General features: G+C 42.9%; 3 protein-coding genes across 4 annotated transcripts in view; 1 reads left to right on the top strand and 2 right to left on the bottom strand.

Annotated features, from left to right (window-relative positions):
• The window catches only part of LOC145348036 (uncharacterized), a 51846-nt gene extending 48081 nt beyond the window's left edge, over positions 1 to 3765 (top strand). Inside the window, exons 1-2 of one of the 2 annotated variants that reach the window (XM_080196158.1) lie at positions 701 to 735; positions 2197 to 3765. In XM_080196158.1, the coding sequence (XP_080052284.1) occupies positions 2594 to 3637 (1044 nt within the window). In that variant the 5' untranslated portion in view covers positions 701 to 735; positions 2197 to 2593 and the 3' untranslated portion in view covers positions 3638 to 3765. Of the gene's footprint in view, positions 1 to 700; positions 736 to 2196 lie in introns of those variants that run through there. The other variant, XM_080196156.1, reaches the window with a different exon arrangement.
• A 6466-nt stretch (positions 3766 to 10231) lies between these two features.
• LOC145348019 (uncharacterized) lies at positions 10232 to 12332 on the bottom strand. The gene has a single exon (XM_080196127.1). The coding sequence runs from the start codon at positions 12330 to 12332 to the stop codon at positions 10971 to 10973; it is 1362 nt and encodes a 453-aa protein (XP_080052253.1). The 3' UTR covers positions 10232 to 10970.
• Positions 12333 to 12719: 387 nt separating this feature from the next.
• The window catches only part of LOC145348621 (uncharacterized), a 68835-nt gene continuing 61776 nt past the window's right edge, over positions 12720 to 19778 (bottom strand). Inside the window, exon 11 of the mRNA XM_080196792.1 lies at positions 12720 to 12787. The gene's annotated coding sequence lies outside the window, so the exon portion shown is untranslated. The remainder of the gene's footprint in view (positions 12788 to 19778) is intronic.

The raw sequence follows: 19778 nt of genomic DNA, 5'->3' as shown, positions 1-19778 counted from the left end.
AATTCGAATCAAAATTTAAAATGTTGGAAATACTCTGCAGGTCAGGCACAGCCTCATTTCTCACCCTCACTGTGGCACCCTAAGAACAGAGACTTAAAGTGAACCTTATTGTCTTGTGTGAGATTTGAACACCTGCAGTCAATCTCTAAGTCACAGTCACTACTCAGAATTCCCCAAGCACAATTTACACCATGTCACAGTGTAAACTCAACAAGTGCCAGAGCCACTCCCCAAGCATTAGCTCAAACCCCTTACCCACTCTCTTCAGTTCCACCCTCTCATGTCCCTCTTTCCTATCCATGTACTGATTCCACCACATTGCATCATCACTGCCTTGGATGCTGTGAGTCTTCCTCTTCCGATCTTCCTTTTCTGAGGCTGCACATCCCACACTGATGTCAGTATAGAAACCTCTCAGGATGAAGAATGCTATTCCCACACTAGAAATTTCTGTCAAACATTTACCAGGGAACTGAGACAGCAGCTGCAATAAATGAGGTTTTATTCAGATGGGACAATGACAAGTTTAAATCCCCACCTGATCTGCTGCTCAAAGTCTCCTCCGTTTCCCTGGTCAGTTTCCCAAACTTCAGGAAACTCCTGTTACTCCAGAAATATTGTGATTGGCTGTGAGAGACGTCAATCAGAGAGCCCACCCACTCTGCCCATTCTCTCCTCTTCCTCTTTCACAGCTGCTTCACTTCCTGTAGGGACTGAAAACCGAGTCAGGAGATGGTGAGTGAAGGAGCAGAATTTATAATAATTACATTGCATCATATCCACACTAATGTTCAGGCAGCCTGACTATCCTGTGGGGAATCAGGTGTGGAAATGCCCCTTATGCTGTGTGAGAAGATCCAGCTGAGAGACCTGTTTACTCGGTGCTTTGTGCTGAGCTGTTTGATTGGAGCTGTGTGTTGGATATTGAGTGTGTTCATTGGAAGCATTTCCCTTCTGATTTACAGGCTGAGTTTTGTTGATGGGTCATTACTGAATATAAGAAGGTGAGGTGTAATTATCTGGGAGGGCAGAGTGTCAGAAGACTTTTACTGATGTCCTATTGTTGAGTTGAGTGTGTGTGATTCTGCTGTGGACCCTTAATGGTCAGTTATCTTTTTTCTTTTTTTTAAATCTCTCAAAGACCTCCCACCCTCAATCTCTGAATTTTGGGCAGGGCACAAAAGAGTTTTACTAAAATAGTTCCAGGATTGAGGGATTACCAGAAAGACCAGAGAAGCTGGGATTGTTTCCTTTCGAGCAAAGAAGGCTAAGAGAAGATTTATTAGAGATATTTACAATCATGAAAGATTTAGCCAGAGTAAATAAAGAGAAACTGTTCCCATTGGCAGAGGGTCGAGTTTACATTAAAAGAACAATGACAAAAGAATTAGAGGTGACTTGAGAAAAAATGTTTTTATACAATGCGTGGTTAGGATTTGGAATGTACTGTCTGATAGGGTGGTGGACGTAGATTCAATAATAACCTTCACCAGAATCAAAACCTGGACTCTATAATAAACCCATTGCTGCTCCTGATAAGTCTGTACTGGTTTGGTGATAATCTTGGAGCAAGAGCTGTGCTGGGCTGTGAGATTGTGGTGAATACAATCCTGCTGCTGCTGATGGTTCACTGCACTTCATGGATAACCCATCTTGGGATCTGTCCTTAGTCTACTTCTCCAGTGATGATTGACATGGTGAAATACTCAGCTGTGAGGGGAGTGGTACTTTTCCTTGAACTTGTTTGACCTGAAGCCATGAGACTTCATGGAGTCACTATTGAGGACTTCCCTACCTGCCAGTGGATGGGGCATTCCCAGGGATGGTGATGGTGAAGTCTGGGATATTTCCAAATTGATATGATTCAGTGACCTGGATGCAAAATAACTTGGTATTGTGTTGTGCACATGCATAGCAGCTGACTGTCTGTTTCACTGCACTCATGATTCCTGAGAAGATGGGGGTTTAGATGGAGAAAAGACCGTAGCCACATTGTCAGCTCCTGGTCACTAGTGGCCTTGCTGGAAACAGAGGTGTGTTACAGTTGAGTGAGGGAAAAGAAAGGACTTGTGTCTGATTCCTCACATGGGGATAGCAGACTAGCACTCTGTGGAATACTCTCTAATTGAGGAATCAGGCCCTTCAACAAAGAAGAAGGAGTTGGAGGAAATCATGTTTCCTTTTTCTGTTTTACAGAAGGATTGCACCAATACACCAGAAAATACAGAGAGGATGGACACTGCAGATAGATCCTGACTATCACCCAAGGAACAATTGCACAACTGTGGGAAGACATTCAGTCCCTTCACAATATTGCTGAACACAGAGAAGGTTGGCAGTGAAACTATCATCTGGAAATCGGTTGGGTCGGGGGAGCTATCACTAAACCTTCCATCAGAACCAAGCCTTCTGAAGGTTTAGATGTGGGTGATAAGTTAGGGTGAGGCTGGAAGGAAGTGTGAGTGAGTTTCAAGTGTGGTAACAGCTTCAATCCTCATGAACCACCGATTAATTCCTACAGATGAGAGGTTGTTTGTGTGTGATGTGGGCTCAGCAGGCTCAGTTGTATCACCTGTGACACAAAGACAGCCACATGGAAGATAAACTGTTGAACTGTGAATTGTGTGACAAATATTTTTCATGCTCATCTCAGTTTCGTAACCACCAGCGCACTCACACTGGAGAGAAATTATTTAGGTGTGAGGTTTGCAACAAATCATTCTCAAAGTCGTGGCAGTTCCACAGACACAATCGCATTCACACAGGGGAGAAGGCATTCCGCTGTGATGTGTGTGAGAAAGCTTTCACAAAATTATGGAACCTCCAGGTCCATCAGACAATCCATACAGGGAAGAAACCTTTCAAGTGTGAGTTTTGTGATAAATCTTTCCCAACATCTTATAGGTTCCTGATACACCAGAGCGTTCATACAGGGGAGAAACCCTTCAGTTGTGAGTTATGTGGCCGAGCCTTCACAGAGTCATCAGGGCTTTCACGACACCGACGGACTCACACTGGGGAGAAACCATTCACCTGTGAAGTATGTAATAAATCATTCTCCAGCTCATCTGACTTTCATGCACACCAACGCACTCACACTGGAGAGAAACCATTCACCTGTGAAGTGTGTGACAAATCATTCTCTAGCTCATCTAACTTTCATGCGCACCAACGAATTCACACTGGGGAGAAAGGATTCAGTTGTGAAGTGTGTGACAAATCATTCTCTAGCTCATCTTATTTTCATGCACACCAACGCACTCACACTGGAGAGAAACCATTCACCTGTGAAGCATGTAATAAATCATTTTCCCATTCATCGGCCCTCCGTGTGCACCAACGCATTCATACCGGGGAGAAACCATTCACTTGTGAAGTGTGTAAGAAATCATTCACCCAGTCATGGACCCTCCATGTACACCAGCGCATTCACACAGGAGAGAAGCCGTTCAAGTGTGAGGTGTGCAATAAGAGCTTCACACAATTGCCAGGCTTGGTGAGTCACCAACGCATTCACACTGGGCAGAAGAAAACATTCATGTGTGAGTTGTGCAACAAGAACTTTGAACAATTATGGGTGATGTTGGATCACCGTCGCGTTCACACAGCAGAAAAGCCAAGTGAGGCCTGTGACTGAGTCTCACACAGTCAGTAACACTCATGAAACATTGAGACCTCTACACAGGAGGATGTTTCAGACTGAGGTATCTGAGAAAGACTTCACATAGTCAGCATTGATGAGGATTTCAACATCAGACGGATTACTGCGGGGATGGGTGGGGGTGTTGGAAATGGGCAAGTTACAGAGGGGAAATGATGGAGGGGGTATGGGGTCAGAAGCTCAGCTGGAGGTTGAGGCCGACAATTGTTGTTGGAGATGAGAGTGGAGCGGGCAATCAAGAGAAATTTAAGGAATATGGGAACTGGAGTCATCCTTTGAGCTTTGATCTGTAGCTTAACTCTATCTATCTGCCTTGTCTAAAACTAAACCTATCAAACTTAGTTGTGAAATGTTCATTTACCATCCTGCCGCCATGTCAACAGATTTTTGTGGGGAGAGTGTTCCAGATTTCCAGTCCCCTTTTTGTGAAGAAATGTTTGTTGACATCATCACAGAATAGCCTCACTCTAATTTTAATGGTCTGTCCCCTTGTTCTGGACTCTCCCACCAGAGGAATAGTTTCTCTCTAACTGCTCTTATCAACGCTTTTAACCAGCATAAACACCTCAATTAAATCATCCCTTAATTTTCTACATTCAGTCTGTACAATCTGTCCCATAATTTAACTTGTTTAACCCCAGGAACATTCTGATGAATCTATGCTGCACTCCCTCCAAAGTACAGTGCTCAGAACTGAACACAGTTCGCCAGATAGGGCTAAACAGAGCTCTGTCCAGTTGGAACATAACTTCCCAAGGACACAATTGGTTTTGGAGAGGAGATGTTGTGAGTTTTCTTTTTTCTCCTGTCCTGGAGTACTGAAATTTTTTTTTACGTATGCACTTTGTTTTGTTTATTCAGAAATGCCAGGAAGTTTTTAGCCAGTTTTTATAACCGCTGATGGTGGGAACAGTTAGATTGAGGGAGTAGACCGATCTTAGCTGACTGTAGCCAAGTGCGATTTTAATTGTGTTTTGTCCCAAATGGCAGACAAGCTTTCAGCATCAGCAAACCCCTGGTCCAAGATGAGCAATTCATTGAGAGTTCATGTCATGGAAACTGGGCTAATAGACACATGGCAGCACCTGTACCCAAGTAGCAAAGACTTTATTATACTCCAACAGGTATTGTTCATACTCTCACACTATTTCTTCACAATAATTCAGAAGCTCGTGGAATAATTGACAGCGACATCTTACCAATAACGCTTCTCTGATCATGGGCCATAGCTGTGACTTGGGTTCTGGGAGAAAAATCTCCCTCAAAGAGATGGCGTTTGAATCGCTCATAAGTGATAAAGAATTTGTTGAATTTGTAAGAAAACAATTACAACTCTATCTAGGACTCAATGCAGCACGGGATACCTCAGCCCGGACCCTATGGGACTGCACAAAGGTGTATTTAAGAGGTTGTATCATCTGATTTTCTTGTGCCAAAAGGAAGAAAAAAGAATTAAAATATTAAATTAGAGCAGAACATTGAAAATTTGGAACAGCAACACAAAAAGCACTCATCAGCTTTTGATGCTGTCCCTCACAAATGCTCTCAGAGCTTTTGATAGTTTGCTTTCAGATCAAGTTGAAAGGTGTTTATGATTTGTAAAACAGAGAACAGGTAACAAGGTGAGCCATTTGTTGATACTTCAATTAAGAAAACAGCAATCATTACAATAGTGCATGATATATATCATACATCTCCAAACTTGTGGCCTAGGCCTCGGCTCCTCCCTCTGCAACTGGATCCTGAACTTCCTAACCACAGACCACAATCAATAAGAATAGGCAACAACACCTCCTCCACGATCATCCTCAACACCGGTGCACCACAAGGTTGTGTTCTCAGCCCCCTGCTCCTTATACACCTATGACTGTGTGCCAAATTGCCCTCCAAATAAATTTTCAAGTTTGCTGATGACACCACTGTAGTGGTTTGGATCTCAAACAATGATGAACAGAGTACAGGAATGAGATAGAGAATCTTGTGAACTGGTGCAGCAACAACAACCTCTCCCTCAACGTCAATAAAATGAAGGGGATTGGCATCGACTTCAGGAAGCATAGCGGAGAACATGCCCCTGTCTATATCAATGGGAATGAAGTAGAAATGGTCAAAATCTTCAAGTTTTTAGGTATCCAGATCACCAACAACCTGTCCTGGGCCCCCCCGCCATGCCGATGGTATAGTTAAGAAAACCCACCAACACCTCTCAAAACCCTAAGGAAATTTTGCATGTTAGCTATGACTCTCACCAACTTTTACAGATGCATCATAGAAAGAATTATTTTTGATTGTATCACAGCTTGGTATGATCTGCCCAAGACCACAAGAAACTACATAAGGTCATGAATATAGCCCAATCCATCAGGAAAACCAGCCTCCCATCCATTGACTCCGTCTACACTCAAACCACTTTGAGGTTGTTGCGGCAAAGCAGCCAGCATAATTATGCATGCACCCTGGATGTTCACTTTGCCACCTCCTTCTGTCGGGAAAATGATACAAAAGATACCAACTAACTCAAGAACAGCTTCTTCCCTGCTACCATCAGACCTTTGAATGGACCTACCTTGCATTAAGTTGATTTTCCTCTACACCCAAGCTATGGCTGTAACACTACATTCTGCATTTGTGTTTCCTTCTCTCTGAACGGCATGCTTTGTATAGCATGCGAGGAAATAATACATTTCACTGTATACTAATTCATGTGATAATAAATCAAATGAAAATCAAATCAAATATTGTTCCAAAACTTAAGTCACAAGACACCATATCACACCAGAGAAAACTTCTGCTTTTGTGGACTTCTATAGGAAATTGTACAAGGATTCTGATGCCTGTAGGGATAGGGGAAAAATTAATGACTTTCTGAAAAACATCAACATATTGAGCTTGTCAGAAAATAGTGCTAAGGAATTGGACAAATCTATCACCAATTTGGAAACTAATGAGGGTTTCGCATATATTTACTAGTTATTTTTCAATGATACTCTATTAAGGGAGCAACTTTAATACGATAATAGTTAATACAGTTTTCATCAATAGTTTCTTGTTTATCAGCTATATGAACACCAATTTGTATGTGTAACTTGTTTCTCTAAACCAAAAGTGCTTTTGTAAAGTTTAATATTTGTCAACAGCACTGATGATTAATATGATGTACAATTCTAACTCTTTTACTATTTTAAACTTTTATTTCTGTGTGCTGAATGAAAATAAAAATGAATGTGGATCTCTGTAACCATCAGTGAGTTTGTATAATAGAAAGAGTTCCATCCTGTATCACTAAAGTTCAGCGCCATTTCTTACCATCAGAATTGGGAGCCAGACTAAAGCACAGAAATTTTAAAGAAACTTCTGTTTGTAATATTGTGAGAGAATTTCTCCTGATTTGAGTGTGTGTTAGTAAAATGAGGCAGTTCTCAGGAGTGGGTATGAGATAGAATCAGACCCTGCTTTAGTTAGTGACGTGAATTATAGACACATCCTCTTCAGGTGATGGGTGTTTGGCTAATCCCATGGGTAATATTTGTATTCTTCTGTCTGGCAGGACTACTATCCTGAGTATGGTGAGGGAATGGGGTGAATCTCTACAAACCTGAGTTCCCTCAGCCCATCATATCTCGATGTAACAATGGTGTGGTATGTTTGCCTTACAGTTTTCCAAGATTCATTTCATGTTATGGGAAAGATCTTGAATCATTTTCAAATGCTTTGTTGTTTTGGTTGATGTTATGTATAAACTATGCTGTTATTTGCTGTTTTATCAATCTTCTGTATAGATTTATAACTCTCAATTAATTCATTTTTTAATTGAATTCAAACTACCTGATTTATCAGCATAGTTTGTTTCTATTCAATGAAACATTCAATGTTACCGCGCGCTGATATACTTTCTCTATCAATAAAAGCAAAATACTATGGATGCTGGGATCTGAAACAAAAATAGAAAATTTGGAAAAAGATTTTCCAGCACTTTATTTTTGATACTTTCTCCGTCAATGGTTTGATGACACTGTGCTTCTAAGAAATGTATTTTTATCATATTTCTTATGAGGTGTATGTTTAATATTCAGCTGTTTTACCTGATGTTGATCTGTTTATGAACCAGGCAGCTCCATAATGAGAATGCAGGAGAATAATTTATCCTAGATAATGGGCTGTTTGTTTTAATTTGAGCTAATGCATTTTTGTTGTTTTTTTTCCCCTGAGATTTCAGAGTAGGGTTTTATTAGGTTGATTGACAGAAGGAGGATTGTGAAGGGGAGAAGCTAAGTTTCCAGAAAAAAGCAGGCAGTTTCTGCTTGGGTCCATAAGGAGTAAGCAATGTCCCTCTCTCTCTCTCTGGAGTCTGCTCTTTGAGTGTCAGAAAACAGGCGTCCCTCTGTACCTCTCTCCAGGGCTGTTCAAAGGCTTGAAGACTGGCAGCTTACATACCAGCACATAAGCCTGCATTGTTTGCTAACTGTTTCTTGAAGAGCAGTTTACATCTCTGAGAAATATTGCTTAAATTGAAACTAACAGAGATAGATTAGCAGTTAAGAATTGTATCTTGTCATGTTTAAGTATTTCAATTGGTAAAAGTTAAGCTAATTAATTTGTTGTATTTCAACTGTCTTGTTAATTAAAGTTCATTTTGCTAAAAGCTTCCTATTGTGTCGATAGAATCACACCTGGAGTGAACATCTTATCTTCGCACTAAAAAACAAAGAACAAAACAGCCCGGGAAACAGGCCCTTCAGCCCAACGAGCCCACGCCGCCATTTTAACACCACCAGACCCCCCCTCTACCCATGACCCTTATCTATTGTTTTTTTTAATGCCAAAATAAATAGTTGTGCTCCAGTCTAACTTCATAAAATGCTTATGGTTTCTGATCTGGTCCCTAACAATGGATTTAGAATTTCCAATTCATAGGAAACATAACATTTCTGTAAGAAAGAAAGATTTGCATTTTGCTGTCAACTTCCACCAACTCAGGATATCTGAAAGCATTTTACAGTCAATGAAGTGCTTTCTGCAGCATAGTGACTGTTGTAATTTATGAAACTGACTGCAATATTTGTGCATAGCAAGATCCAACAAACAGCTATGCAATAATGACCAGATAATCAGTTTTGGTGATGTTGATTGTGAGAGCTATGTTGACCAGCACATCAAGAATAACTCCTCTGCTCATCTGCAATGTATTATTATAGGATCTTTTACATTTATCTGGTGGTAACATGGCCTTGATTTAACTCATGCGAAAAATGGTACCTCTGACAGTGCAGCACTCTCTTAGTGCTGCACTGGAGTGTCAGATTCAGGTCTCTGGAGTAAGACTTGCTAAATAAGCCACAGCTGATAATCCCCTGAGAAACTATCAGTTAAGTCCCCGAGGCTGTGTACAGAATGCATTTCCACCTGTAAACTGGCAGCCTGAAAGTGGGAACTAGTTCAAGCTGCGGCTGTCAGTGTTGGCTTTGCGGTTAGGTTCCTGAAGCTATGAAAGGTGGTAAAGTCCCTGGTGTCAGGAGAAGTGAAACTGATGGAGAAGAAGGGTAGAGTCCAAGAGTTAGAAACAACCTATGGATTCAGTACTGATAGAGGATCCCCACATCAAGTAGAAACCCCAAACGTCCTAAATACCACTGACTCAATGGCAGCGTACCATCACAGCACTTGATGTGTTGTTTTTGAAGAATCCTCCACTATTCTGTGGCTAGTGGACCAGGGTTGTGTTATCCCATCACGAGGTATGCTGTGTTTAGAGAACTCCACTGTTCTCTAGCCAGTGGATTGGGAGAACATGTCCACACCATTAGATTTGTTGTGTTTATCCAATATTAAGCTGAAAAGCAACATGAGGTTAGGAGAATGCTGAAGGGCAGAGTGACAGGTCAGGCAAGGGGTGTAATGTCAGGTGAGTGTAGAGAGGTCAGCAGCTTTGATGAGGAAGTCAATCTCCAGGTCAAATTCCCTCCTCTGACAAGTCACAGGTTCAGACCCCATGTCCTGTGCCCCTCTCTCTTGTAGCTCATTCTCTCCCAGGTCCCTCCCTTCTGTGATTCTCTCTCCTGTCCATGTGCTGAACATAACCTACTGCATGTAAATGCTGCTTTGGATACTGTGGGTCTTCATTTTCTGATCTGCTGTTAGACACATCTGAGGCTACACATCCCACACTGATGTTGTCAGTTTGAAAGTCTCTGAAGATGAAGAATGTTATTCCCACACTAGCAATCTCTGTCAAACATTTACTAGGGGGAACTGAGTTTGCAATAAGTGAGGTTTTATTCAGATAACAAGTTTAAATCCCCACATGATCTGTTGCTCAAAGTCATCTCCGTTTCACTGGTCCGTTTCCCAAACTTGAGGAAATTCATGTTACTCCAGAACTATTTGGATTATTTGAATTTTAAACAACGTTCCGTGATGTGTAAAATGGTTACTGCCTCAAACCTTTACTTACAAATGATGACATCAGAGGCGACATTAATATGAAATGCACAGTGTGTAAAGGGATTTACCCAAACATCCCCCTTTTTATTTACAAGTTACATAAATAGCCCATAAAGAAAACGATCACACTTGAAGAAAAAAAAATGTTCTTTTTAATCTTTTCAAATTTTGTCTGGCCCTATACACACATTGCACATATAATCAGTTCTTAATTTCCAGATGATATCTCTGGAAATGAAGTAACGTCATTTGAAACCACTTTGGAGCAGATAGAAGTGGTTTGAGAAAGATGCTTTGAAGTGAGTTGTGGTCAGTGTCTACCATCACTTTCTCTCTCAGATACTGGCTGAAATGCTCACAAGCAAAGACAATATCCAGGCACCCTTTCTCAATCTGGGCATAGCATCATTCAGTTTGTGTTAATGATCTGGGTACAAACACAGCTGGTTGTCCTTGCTGCATGAGGGTTGCTCCCACGTCCTGTTTCACTGGCATCTCACTGCAGGGTGACTTCATCATTAATATAGTTCCTCGGAATTGGCATTGTTGTCACTAGTTGTTTGGGGTGAGTGAAAGCTGCTGCTTGTTCTGTGCCCCAATCCATTGCAGTGAAATTGTGTAGAGATTCACACTCTGATAACAAATTGGGCAAAAACTTGTTTGTTAGTTCCAGTGTGGGTTCACTCATGTTCCAGGATGTTGAACAACTGGGTGAAGGATGTCAGACAGAACTTTCAACGATATCTCACATTAAATATCAAAAAAGCTTTATCACAAAGCTCACACCATGATTATTGTCTTGTGTGAATCCTCTGATGGAACTGGAGTTTGAATGATTGTAAAAATGATAAATTACACACCTTGCACTTCAATGGTTCCCCTCTGTGTGAATCATCTGGTGTCTCAGGAGAACAGAGGAGCGAGTGAATGCCTTGTTACAAACCTCACAGCGGAAGGGTTTCTCTCCTGTGTGAATCCTCTGGTGTATCAGTAGGGCTGAGGACATCACAAAAGCTTTATCACACATCTCGCATGTAAACGGTTTCTCCCCTGTGTGTGTGCGTTGGTGGCTGCGAAGACTCGATGACTGTGAGAATGATTTGTCACACACATTGCACGTGAACGGTTTCTCCCCTGTGTGGACCCTCTGATGCACCTGGAGTTTCGGTAACTGCCTGAAAGCTTTGTCACACATCCCACACTTGAACGGTCTCACCCCACTGTGAATGCTTCGGTGGACACGAAGCTCCGTTGACCGTGAGAATGATTTGTCACACACCTCACATGTGAATGGTTTTTCCCCTGTATGAATGCGTTGGTGGTTGTGGAGGCTCGGTGACTGCGTGAAGGTTTTCCCACATGTCTTACATTCGAATGGTCTCTCTCCGGTGTGAACACGTTTGTGAACAGAGAGGTTCCGAGACCGTGAGAATGACTTGTCACATGTGTCACATTTAAACCGTTTCTCCCCTGTATGGACTGTCTGATGGAACAGCAGTTTTGATAAGTGTGAGAATGATTTGTTACACACCTCACACTTGAATGGTTTCACCCCTGTGTGAATCTGTCTGTGGACACGGAGATTTGAAGATTGTGAGAATGACTTATTGCAAACCTCACACTTGAATGGTTTCTCCCCAGTGTGAATGCGTTGGTGTGTGCGAAGGGCTGATGATTCCAAGAACGATTTGTCACACACCTCGCATGTGAAAGGTTTCGCCCTGGTGTCAATGCACCGGTATGCACAAATGTCTGATGACCGTGAGAATAATTTCTCACTCACTTTGCCAGTGAATTGTTTCTCCTTGGTGTGAATTCGTTGATGGTTCAGGAGATGTGATGACTGCATAAATGATTTGTCACACACCTCACAGGTGAATGGTCTCTCCCCTGTGTGAACACGTTGGTGTACACGCAAGGCAGAAGACCACGAGAAAGACTTGTGACACACCTCACATGTGAATGGTCTCTCCCCTTGGTGAACGCGTTGGTGCGTGCAGAGGTTTGATGACCTTGAGAAGGATTTCTTGCATACTTTGCATGTGAATGGTTTCTCACCAGTGTGAATTCTCCGGTGTTCCAGGAGATGCGATGACTGAGAGAATGATTTGTCACACACCTCACACATAAATCGCTTCCCTCCTGTGTGAATCTTCTGGTGTCTCAGGAACTTTGTGGTGTTGATGAAAGATTTATCACACACCGCACATTTGAATTGTTTCACTTCCATATGGCTGTACTTGTCTCCCTTGTCTTAACTCTGGTTGTTAAAGGTGCACCTTTTGTGTTAGATCATATGAGCCTCAGGAATCCTCCTCTCACACCTGATAGTGGAACAATCCCTCACCTGTAGGAAAAAGTCAGTGGCTCATGAGGCTTGATTAATGATTAACTAGGAGCCCACTCACTTCTTCACAGCCTCATCTTGACCAACTATCCACAGTCAAACAAAGATTGGTTTGTTCTGATGGAAATTTCCACATCACTGACCCGTTTCAGATCTGTTGATATATCAAAGCTCTCCTGACCAATTTTGAGATGATAGTTTCACTGCCCAATCTTCTCTGTGTTGAGCAATGTTGTGAAGGAACTGGATGCTTTCCCAAAATTGTGCAGTTGTTCCTTGGGTGATGGTCTGGATGTATCTGTGGTGTCTATCCTCTATTGTATCATGGTGCAATCCTTCTGTAAAACAGGAAAAGGAAACATCATTTCCTCCAACTCTCCTTTATTTCTGAAGGAGCTAACTCCTCATTTAGAGACTGGCCCACAGAGATACTAATCTATTTTGTTAATTCAGTATAGATTTTGAAATTTCACCTTTGTTTTCCAAATAATTTCAAGAAAACACACTGGACAAGAAGTGATAGAAGCTACGGAAAATATTGCTTCAGTGTAGCTGATTGAAGAGCTCTGATTTTTCCAGGGAAATTGGAGACCCGGGGGTAATCTGTGTGTGAAGCCACAGGACACTGGAAGGGTGTTAAATGAATACTTCTTATTGGTTTTCACTCAGGAAAAGGAGAGCATAGGTACAGAATTCAGGAAAGGGGACTGTAAGCAACTTGCACAGTTTGACATAGGAAGTGAGGAGGTATTGTAGGCTCTGACGAGCTTCAAAATTGACAAATCCATAGGCCCAGATGAATTGCATCCCAGACTGCTGTAGGAGATAAGGCAGGAAATTGCAGGAGCTCTAACACAAAATTTTAATTCCTCTTGTGGCCATGGGAAAATACAGTAAGAAGTCTCACAACACCAGGTTAAAGTCCAACCAGTTTATTTGATATTAATCCCACAAGCTTTCGGAAATGGTATTCCTTTGTCAGGTGTGTGGAAGGTTCTGATCCGAACACCTGACGAAGGAACACCGTTTCTGAAAACTTGTGGGATTACTATCAAATAATGTGGTTGGACTTTAACCTGGTGTTGTGAGACTTCTTATTGTGTTTACCCCAGTCCAATGCTGGCATCCAGAGAACTGGAAGATGGCTAATGTGGTTCCACTTTTCAAAAAGGATGGTAGAGATGAACCATGAAATTACAGAGCATGAGTCTCACATCAGTGGTAGGAGAACATTCTGAAGGAGAGAATTAATCTACACTTGGAAAAGCATGGGTTAATCAGAGATAATGAACATGGCTTCTTTAGAGGGAGGTCATGCCAAATTAATTCGAGGGAATTTTTCGAAAATGTAACCAAGTGTGTGGATGAGGGAAGTGTAGCCAATACAGTTTATACGCATTTTAGCAAAGTCTTTGACATAGTCCCACACGGGAGACTGATTGAGAAGGCTGAAGCACGGGAATTCAGGAAAACCTAGCCAGATGGAACTGAAACTGGCTTAGTAACAGGAAAGAAAGGTTGGTGGTAGAAGGCTGTTTGAGTGACTGGAGGCTGGTGTCCCATTGTGTGCCACAAGGATCAGGTTATTGTTTGTTATACACATAAATGATATAGATGGTAAAGTGGGGGCAATGATAAGGAAGTTTACTGATGACACCAAGATTGGTAGGATGTTTAATAGTGAAGAAGCACATAGGTTGGTCAGATGGGCAGAGCAGTGGCAGATGGTATTTAACCTGAAGTGGAAGGTGATGTATTTTGGAAGAAGTAACAAGACAATGAATATTTAATAATACTAGGAGGCTCAGAAGCACAGATGGATCGTGAGGTACTTATTCACAGATCCCTGAAGGCTACAGAGCAGGGAATAGGATAGTTAAGAAGGCACATGGGAAGTTGGTTTTATCAGTCACAGCACAGAATATAAGAGGAAGGAGGTAATGTTGGAATTGTACAGAATGTTGGTTAGGCCACAGGTGGAGTACTGTGTGCAGTTCTGGTCCCTTTACAATACGAAGGATGTGACTGCACCAGAGAGGTTACAAAGAAGGCTCACCAGGATGTTGCATTTGGGTAATAAGAGAGGCTGGATAGGCTTGGATTGTTTTCTCTAGAGCAGAGAAGGCTGAGGAGGGTGCAAGATAAAGGTGTATAAGATAATGAGGGGTATTGACAGGGTGAATCAGAAGCAGTTGTTCCATTAGTTGAGGGGTCAGTCACGAGGACGCATAGTTTTAGGGTGAGGGGCAGGAGATTCATAGCATGTTTTAGAAAAAATGTTCAGAGGGTGGTGTGAGTCTGGAATGGTGATGGAGGTCAGAAACCTTAGAAGCTTTAAAAAATATTTGGATGAGCACTTGAAATATAATTCAAGGATATGAAACTTGTGCTGTAAATGGGATAAGCGGGACTTTAGTGGTAGTTATTGCTGAAAGGCATTTTCTGTACCGTACAACTGATTTTATTAGATAAACTGCACTCACACTACACATCCCCAATTCAGCTATCAAACACAGCACGGGACAAAACTATGAAATTCAAACCCAAGCTTGTACAAACAGATGAGGCCTTCAGGTAAAATATTTAAAGAAGGCATTAAAAGGCATTTGAATAAATGTGTCTCTGCACCACCCAGATAATTACATCTCACCTTCTCATATTTGGTAATGACCCATCAACAAAACTCAGTCTGGAGCAAACAACGCTGCTACTTTCTTTCCCCCATCCAGACCCCCATCTTCCCAGAGACACAAAGTCAATGTTTAAGACAGTTAGGCATGGTATACAACAGACTATTAATTCACTGAGCTTGAGTCAGGCCGCTGAAGATCAGTTTTAACCTCAGAACGTGTTTAAAATAAACAGTCTGGAAAAACGTTAACTCAGTGGAGATTTGGACATTTCTGCCCTTGTTTTCCAAAATTATTTGAGGGAAGTGCTAGAGATAAGGAAAATATTGCTTCAGTGTAGCTGAAGGGTTCTGGTTTACCCTGGGGAATTAGATACAGTGCACTCACTCAGAATGCACATCCTAAATTCAGCTATCAGACACAGCACTGGGCAAAACTGTCAAATCCAAGCCCAGGCTTTTGGGAAAGTCGAGGCCTTCACGTAAAATATTTAAAGACATTAAAAGACATTTCAATAAGTGTGTCTCTGCCCCTCCCAGATAATTATACCTCACCTTCTCATATTCAGCAATGACCCATCAACAAAACTCAGCCTGTAAATCAGAAGGGAAATGCTTCCAATAAACACACTCAATATCCAACACACAGCTCCAATCAAACAGCTCAGCACAAAGCACCGAGTAAACAGGTCTCTCAGCTGGATCTTCTCACACAGCATAAGGGACATTTCCACACCTGATTCCCCACAGGATAGTCAGACTGCCTGAACATTAGTGTGGATATGATGCAATGTAATTATTATAAATTCTGCTCCTTCACTCACCATCTCCTGACTTGGTTTTCAGTCCCTACAGGAAGTGAAGCAGCTGTGAAAGAGGAAGAGGAGAGAATGGGCAGAGTGGGTGGGCTCTCTGATTGACGTCTCTCACAGCCAATCACAATATTTCTGGAGTAACAGGAGTTTCCTGAAGTTTGGGAAACTGACCAGGGAAACGGAGGAGACTTTGAGCAGCAGATCAGGTGGGGATTTAAACTTGTCATTGTCCCATCTGAATAAAACCTCACTTATTACAGCTGCTGTCTCAGTTCCCCGGTAAATGTTTGACAGAAATTTCTAGTGTGGGAATAACATTCTTCATCCTCGGAGGCTTTCAAACTGACAACATCAGAGTGGGATGTGTAACTTGGATATGTTTGACAGCAAGTCAGAAGAGGAAGACTCACAGCATCCAAGGCAGTGATGATGTGCAGAGGTGGGATCCGTTCCTGAACAGGAGAGAGGGCCACAGGAGGAAGAAGGACACTACAAAGGGAGAGCATGCGATGGTGGAACTGAAAAAAGATTGGTGAGGAGTTTGAGCCAATGCTTGGGGAGTGGCTCTGGGACTTGTTTACACTGTGACATGGTGTAAATTGTGACATGGTGTAAATTGTGCTTGGGGAATTCCTCTTGCTTGAGTAAGTGACTGTGACTCAGAGATTGACTGCAGGTGTTCAAATCTCACACAAGACAATAAGGTTCACTTTGACTATCGGTGCTCGGGGTGCTACTGTGAGGGTGAGGAATTGAAGCTGTGCCTGACCTGCTGAGTATTTCCAACATTTTTAATTTTGATTCCAGTTTTTAAAACACAGAATCAGACCATTTGGCCCATCAGCTTTCTACTGGTGCCCATTCTCCATGAGCTTTCTCCCTATCTCATCTATCTTCAATTGTGTCTCTTACCAATCCAAGATGGTCATGTGCACTGCGCCCTGGTCTACCTCAGTTTAGACAACTCAGTGGGTCTGCTGTGACTTGTGACTCTCCTGCAATGGTGAATCTTCCCACCGCCATCGCTCTGGTTCCTACCAAGGGTCAGTCACTGCTTTTCAATTTGGTTCAGCCGCTTGAGGCTCGCGCTTCCTCACATTCCAACTCCCGAACGCTGGGAGCCAACTGCCACTGTGCATGGCAGAACTACAACTCCCAGCAGGCACCACGGGCTGGCTCTCCCCCGATTCCATACTGCCACTCCTCACTGCGCAGGCCTGGGGATCACACACAGCATAGGTAATGTAGTCCCTGAAATGCAAGTGAATTGCTAAGAAAACCCACCTCCTCTCTGTGAATGGGCAGTCTGTGTGATTGACATGTCACTGATGGACAGATCTTGATACACCTCTGTGGCTGATTGATATCTCTCACAGTCAATCAAAAGTCCCAGTCAGAAGTCTCACAACACAAGGTGCAAGTTCAACAGACTTATTTGGCAGTACGAACTTTCGGAGCGTTGCCCCTCCATCAGGTGAGTGTAGGATTTGTTTCACAAACGGCGCATATATAGACATAAACTCAATTACAAGATAATGGTTGGAATGTAAGTCTTAACAGGTAATCAAGTCTTTACAGGTGCAGACAATGTGAATGGAGAGAGGGTTAAACATAGGTTAAAGAGGTGTGAATTGTCTTCTGCCAGGACAGTTAGTGAGACTTTGCAAATCCAGACAAGTCATTAGGGGTTACAGATAAGAACATAAGAAATAGGAGCAGGAGTAGGCCATCTAGCCCTTCGAGCCTGCCCCGCCATTCAATAAGATCATGGCTGATCTGAAGTGGCTCAGTTCCACTTTCCCGCTTTCTCCCCATAACCCTTAATTCCCTTGTCTGTCAAAAACCTATCTACCTGTGACTTAAATATATTTAGTGAGGTAGCCTCCACCACTTCAACGGGCAGAGAATTCCAGAGATTCACCACCCTTTGAGTGAAGAAGTTCCTCCTCAACTCCGTTCTAAACTGCGCGCCCCCCCCCGCTTATCTTGAGGCTGTGCCCTCTAGTCCTGCTGTCCTTTCAGAGCGGGAAGAATCTCTCTACCTCTACCCTATGCATCCCTTTCATTATCTTATACGTCTCTATAAGATCCCCCCTCATCCTTCTAAACTCCAACGAGTACAGACCCAGTCTATTTAATCTCTCTTCATAGTCTAACCCCCTCATCTCCGGTATCAGCCTAGTGAACCTCCTCTGCACTCCCTCCAAGGCCAAAATATCCTTGTGCAAGTGTGGCGACCAAAACTGCACACAGTACTCCAGCAGCGGCCTCACCAGTGCCCTGTACAGTTGCAGCAAGATTTCCCTGCTTTTATATTCTATCCCCCTTGCTATAAAGCCAGCATCCCATTCGCCTTCTTGATCACCTGCTGCACCTGCAGACTGGGTTTTTGCGACTCATGCACAAGGACCCCCAGGTCCCTCTGCACCGTAGCATGCTGCAGCTTTTCGCCCTTTAAATAGTAATCCCTCCTACTATTATTTCTGCCAAAGTGGATAACCTCACACTTGCTAACATTATACTCCATCTGCCAGGTCCTTGCCCACTCGCTCAGCCTATCCAGATCCTTCTGCAGACTTTCCACACCCTCTGCACAATTTGCTTTTCCACTCATCTTCGTGTCATCAGCAAATTTTGTCAGCCTACACTCAGCCCCCTCCTCCAGATCATCTATATAAATGGTAAATAGCTGAGGCCCCAGCACCGATCCCTGCAGCACTCCACTAGTCACCAACCGCCAATCAGAATAGCACCCATTGATACCAACTCTCTGCCTCCTATTAGACAGCCAATCCTCTATCCACGCTAACACCTTACTTAACACCAACTCCATGCCCCCTAACCTTCTGAAGCAACCTTTTGTGCGGCACCTTATCAAACGCCTTTTAAAAATTGAGAAACACCACATCCACCGGTTCCCCTCTCTACCGCACTAGTCACATCCTCATAGAAATCCAATAAATTCGTCAAACACAACTTCCCCTTAACGAATCCGTGCTGTGTCTGCTCTATCAAACCATTCTTTTCTAGGTGCCTCGCTATTTCTTCTTTGATGACGGATTCAAGCATTTTTCCAACTACAGACGTTAAACTAACCGCCCTATAATTCCCTGCCTTTTGCCTGCTACCTTTTTTAAACAGCGGCGTAACATTAGCCTTTTTCCAATCTTCCGGCACTTCCCCGGAATCCAGCGAAGTTTGGTAAATAATCACTAAGGCATCTACTATCACCTCTGCCATTTCCTTCAGAACCCTGGGATGCACTCCATCTGGTCCTGGGGACTTGTCCACCATCAGTCCTGTTAGTCTATCAAGCACTACCTCTCCAGTGACAGTAATCGCATTCAGGCCCTCAACTCCTACCATCCTTCTATCCTTAATATTCGGATAGCGTGACATGAATCCAAGATCCCAGTTGAGACTGTCCTCATATGTGCGGAGCTTTGGCTATCAGTTTCTGCTTAGCGATTCTGAGATGTGTGTCGTGAAGGTTGCCTTGGAGAATGCTTATCTGACGATCAGAGACTGAGTGTCCTTGGCTGCTGAAGAAAGGGGACACTCTTGCTTGGTGATTGTCGAGCGGTGTCCATTCATCCGTTGTTATAGCATCTGCCTGATCTCGCCAATGTACCATCCCTCCAGACATAAGAACATAAGAACTAGGAGCAGGAGTAGACCATCTGGCCCCTTGAGCCTGCCCGGCCATTCAGTAAGATCATGGCTGATCTTTTTGCCACTCACCATAACCCTTAATTCATTTACTGTGCAAAAATCTTTGCCTTAGAAACATTCAATGGGGTAGCCTCAATGTTTCACTGGGCAGGGAATTCCACAGATTCACAGCTCTTTGTGTGAAGAAGTTCCTCCTCAACTCAGTCCTAAATC

This window comes from Carcharhinus amblyrhynchos, chromosome 9 (genome assembly GCF_965287045.1).
Source record: "Carcharhinus amblyrhynchos chromosome 9, sCarAmb.v2.hapA, whole genome shotgun sequence".
NCBI lineage: Eukaryota > Metazoa > Chordata > Chondrichthyes > Carcharhiniformes > Carcharhinidae > Carcharhinus > Carcharhinus amblyrhynchos.
This window is presented reverse-complemented; position numbering and strand designations above follow the sequence as displayed.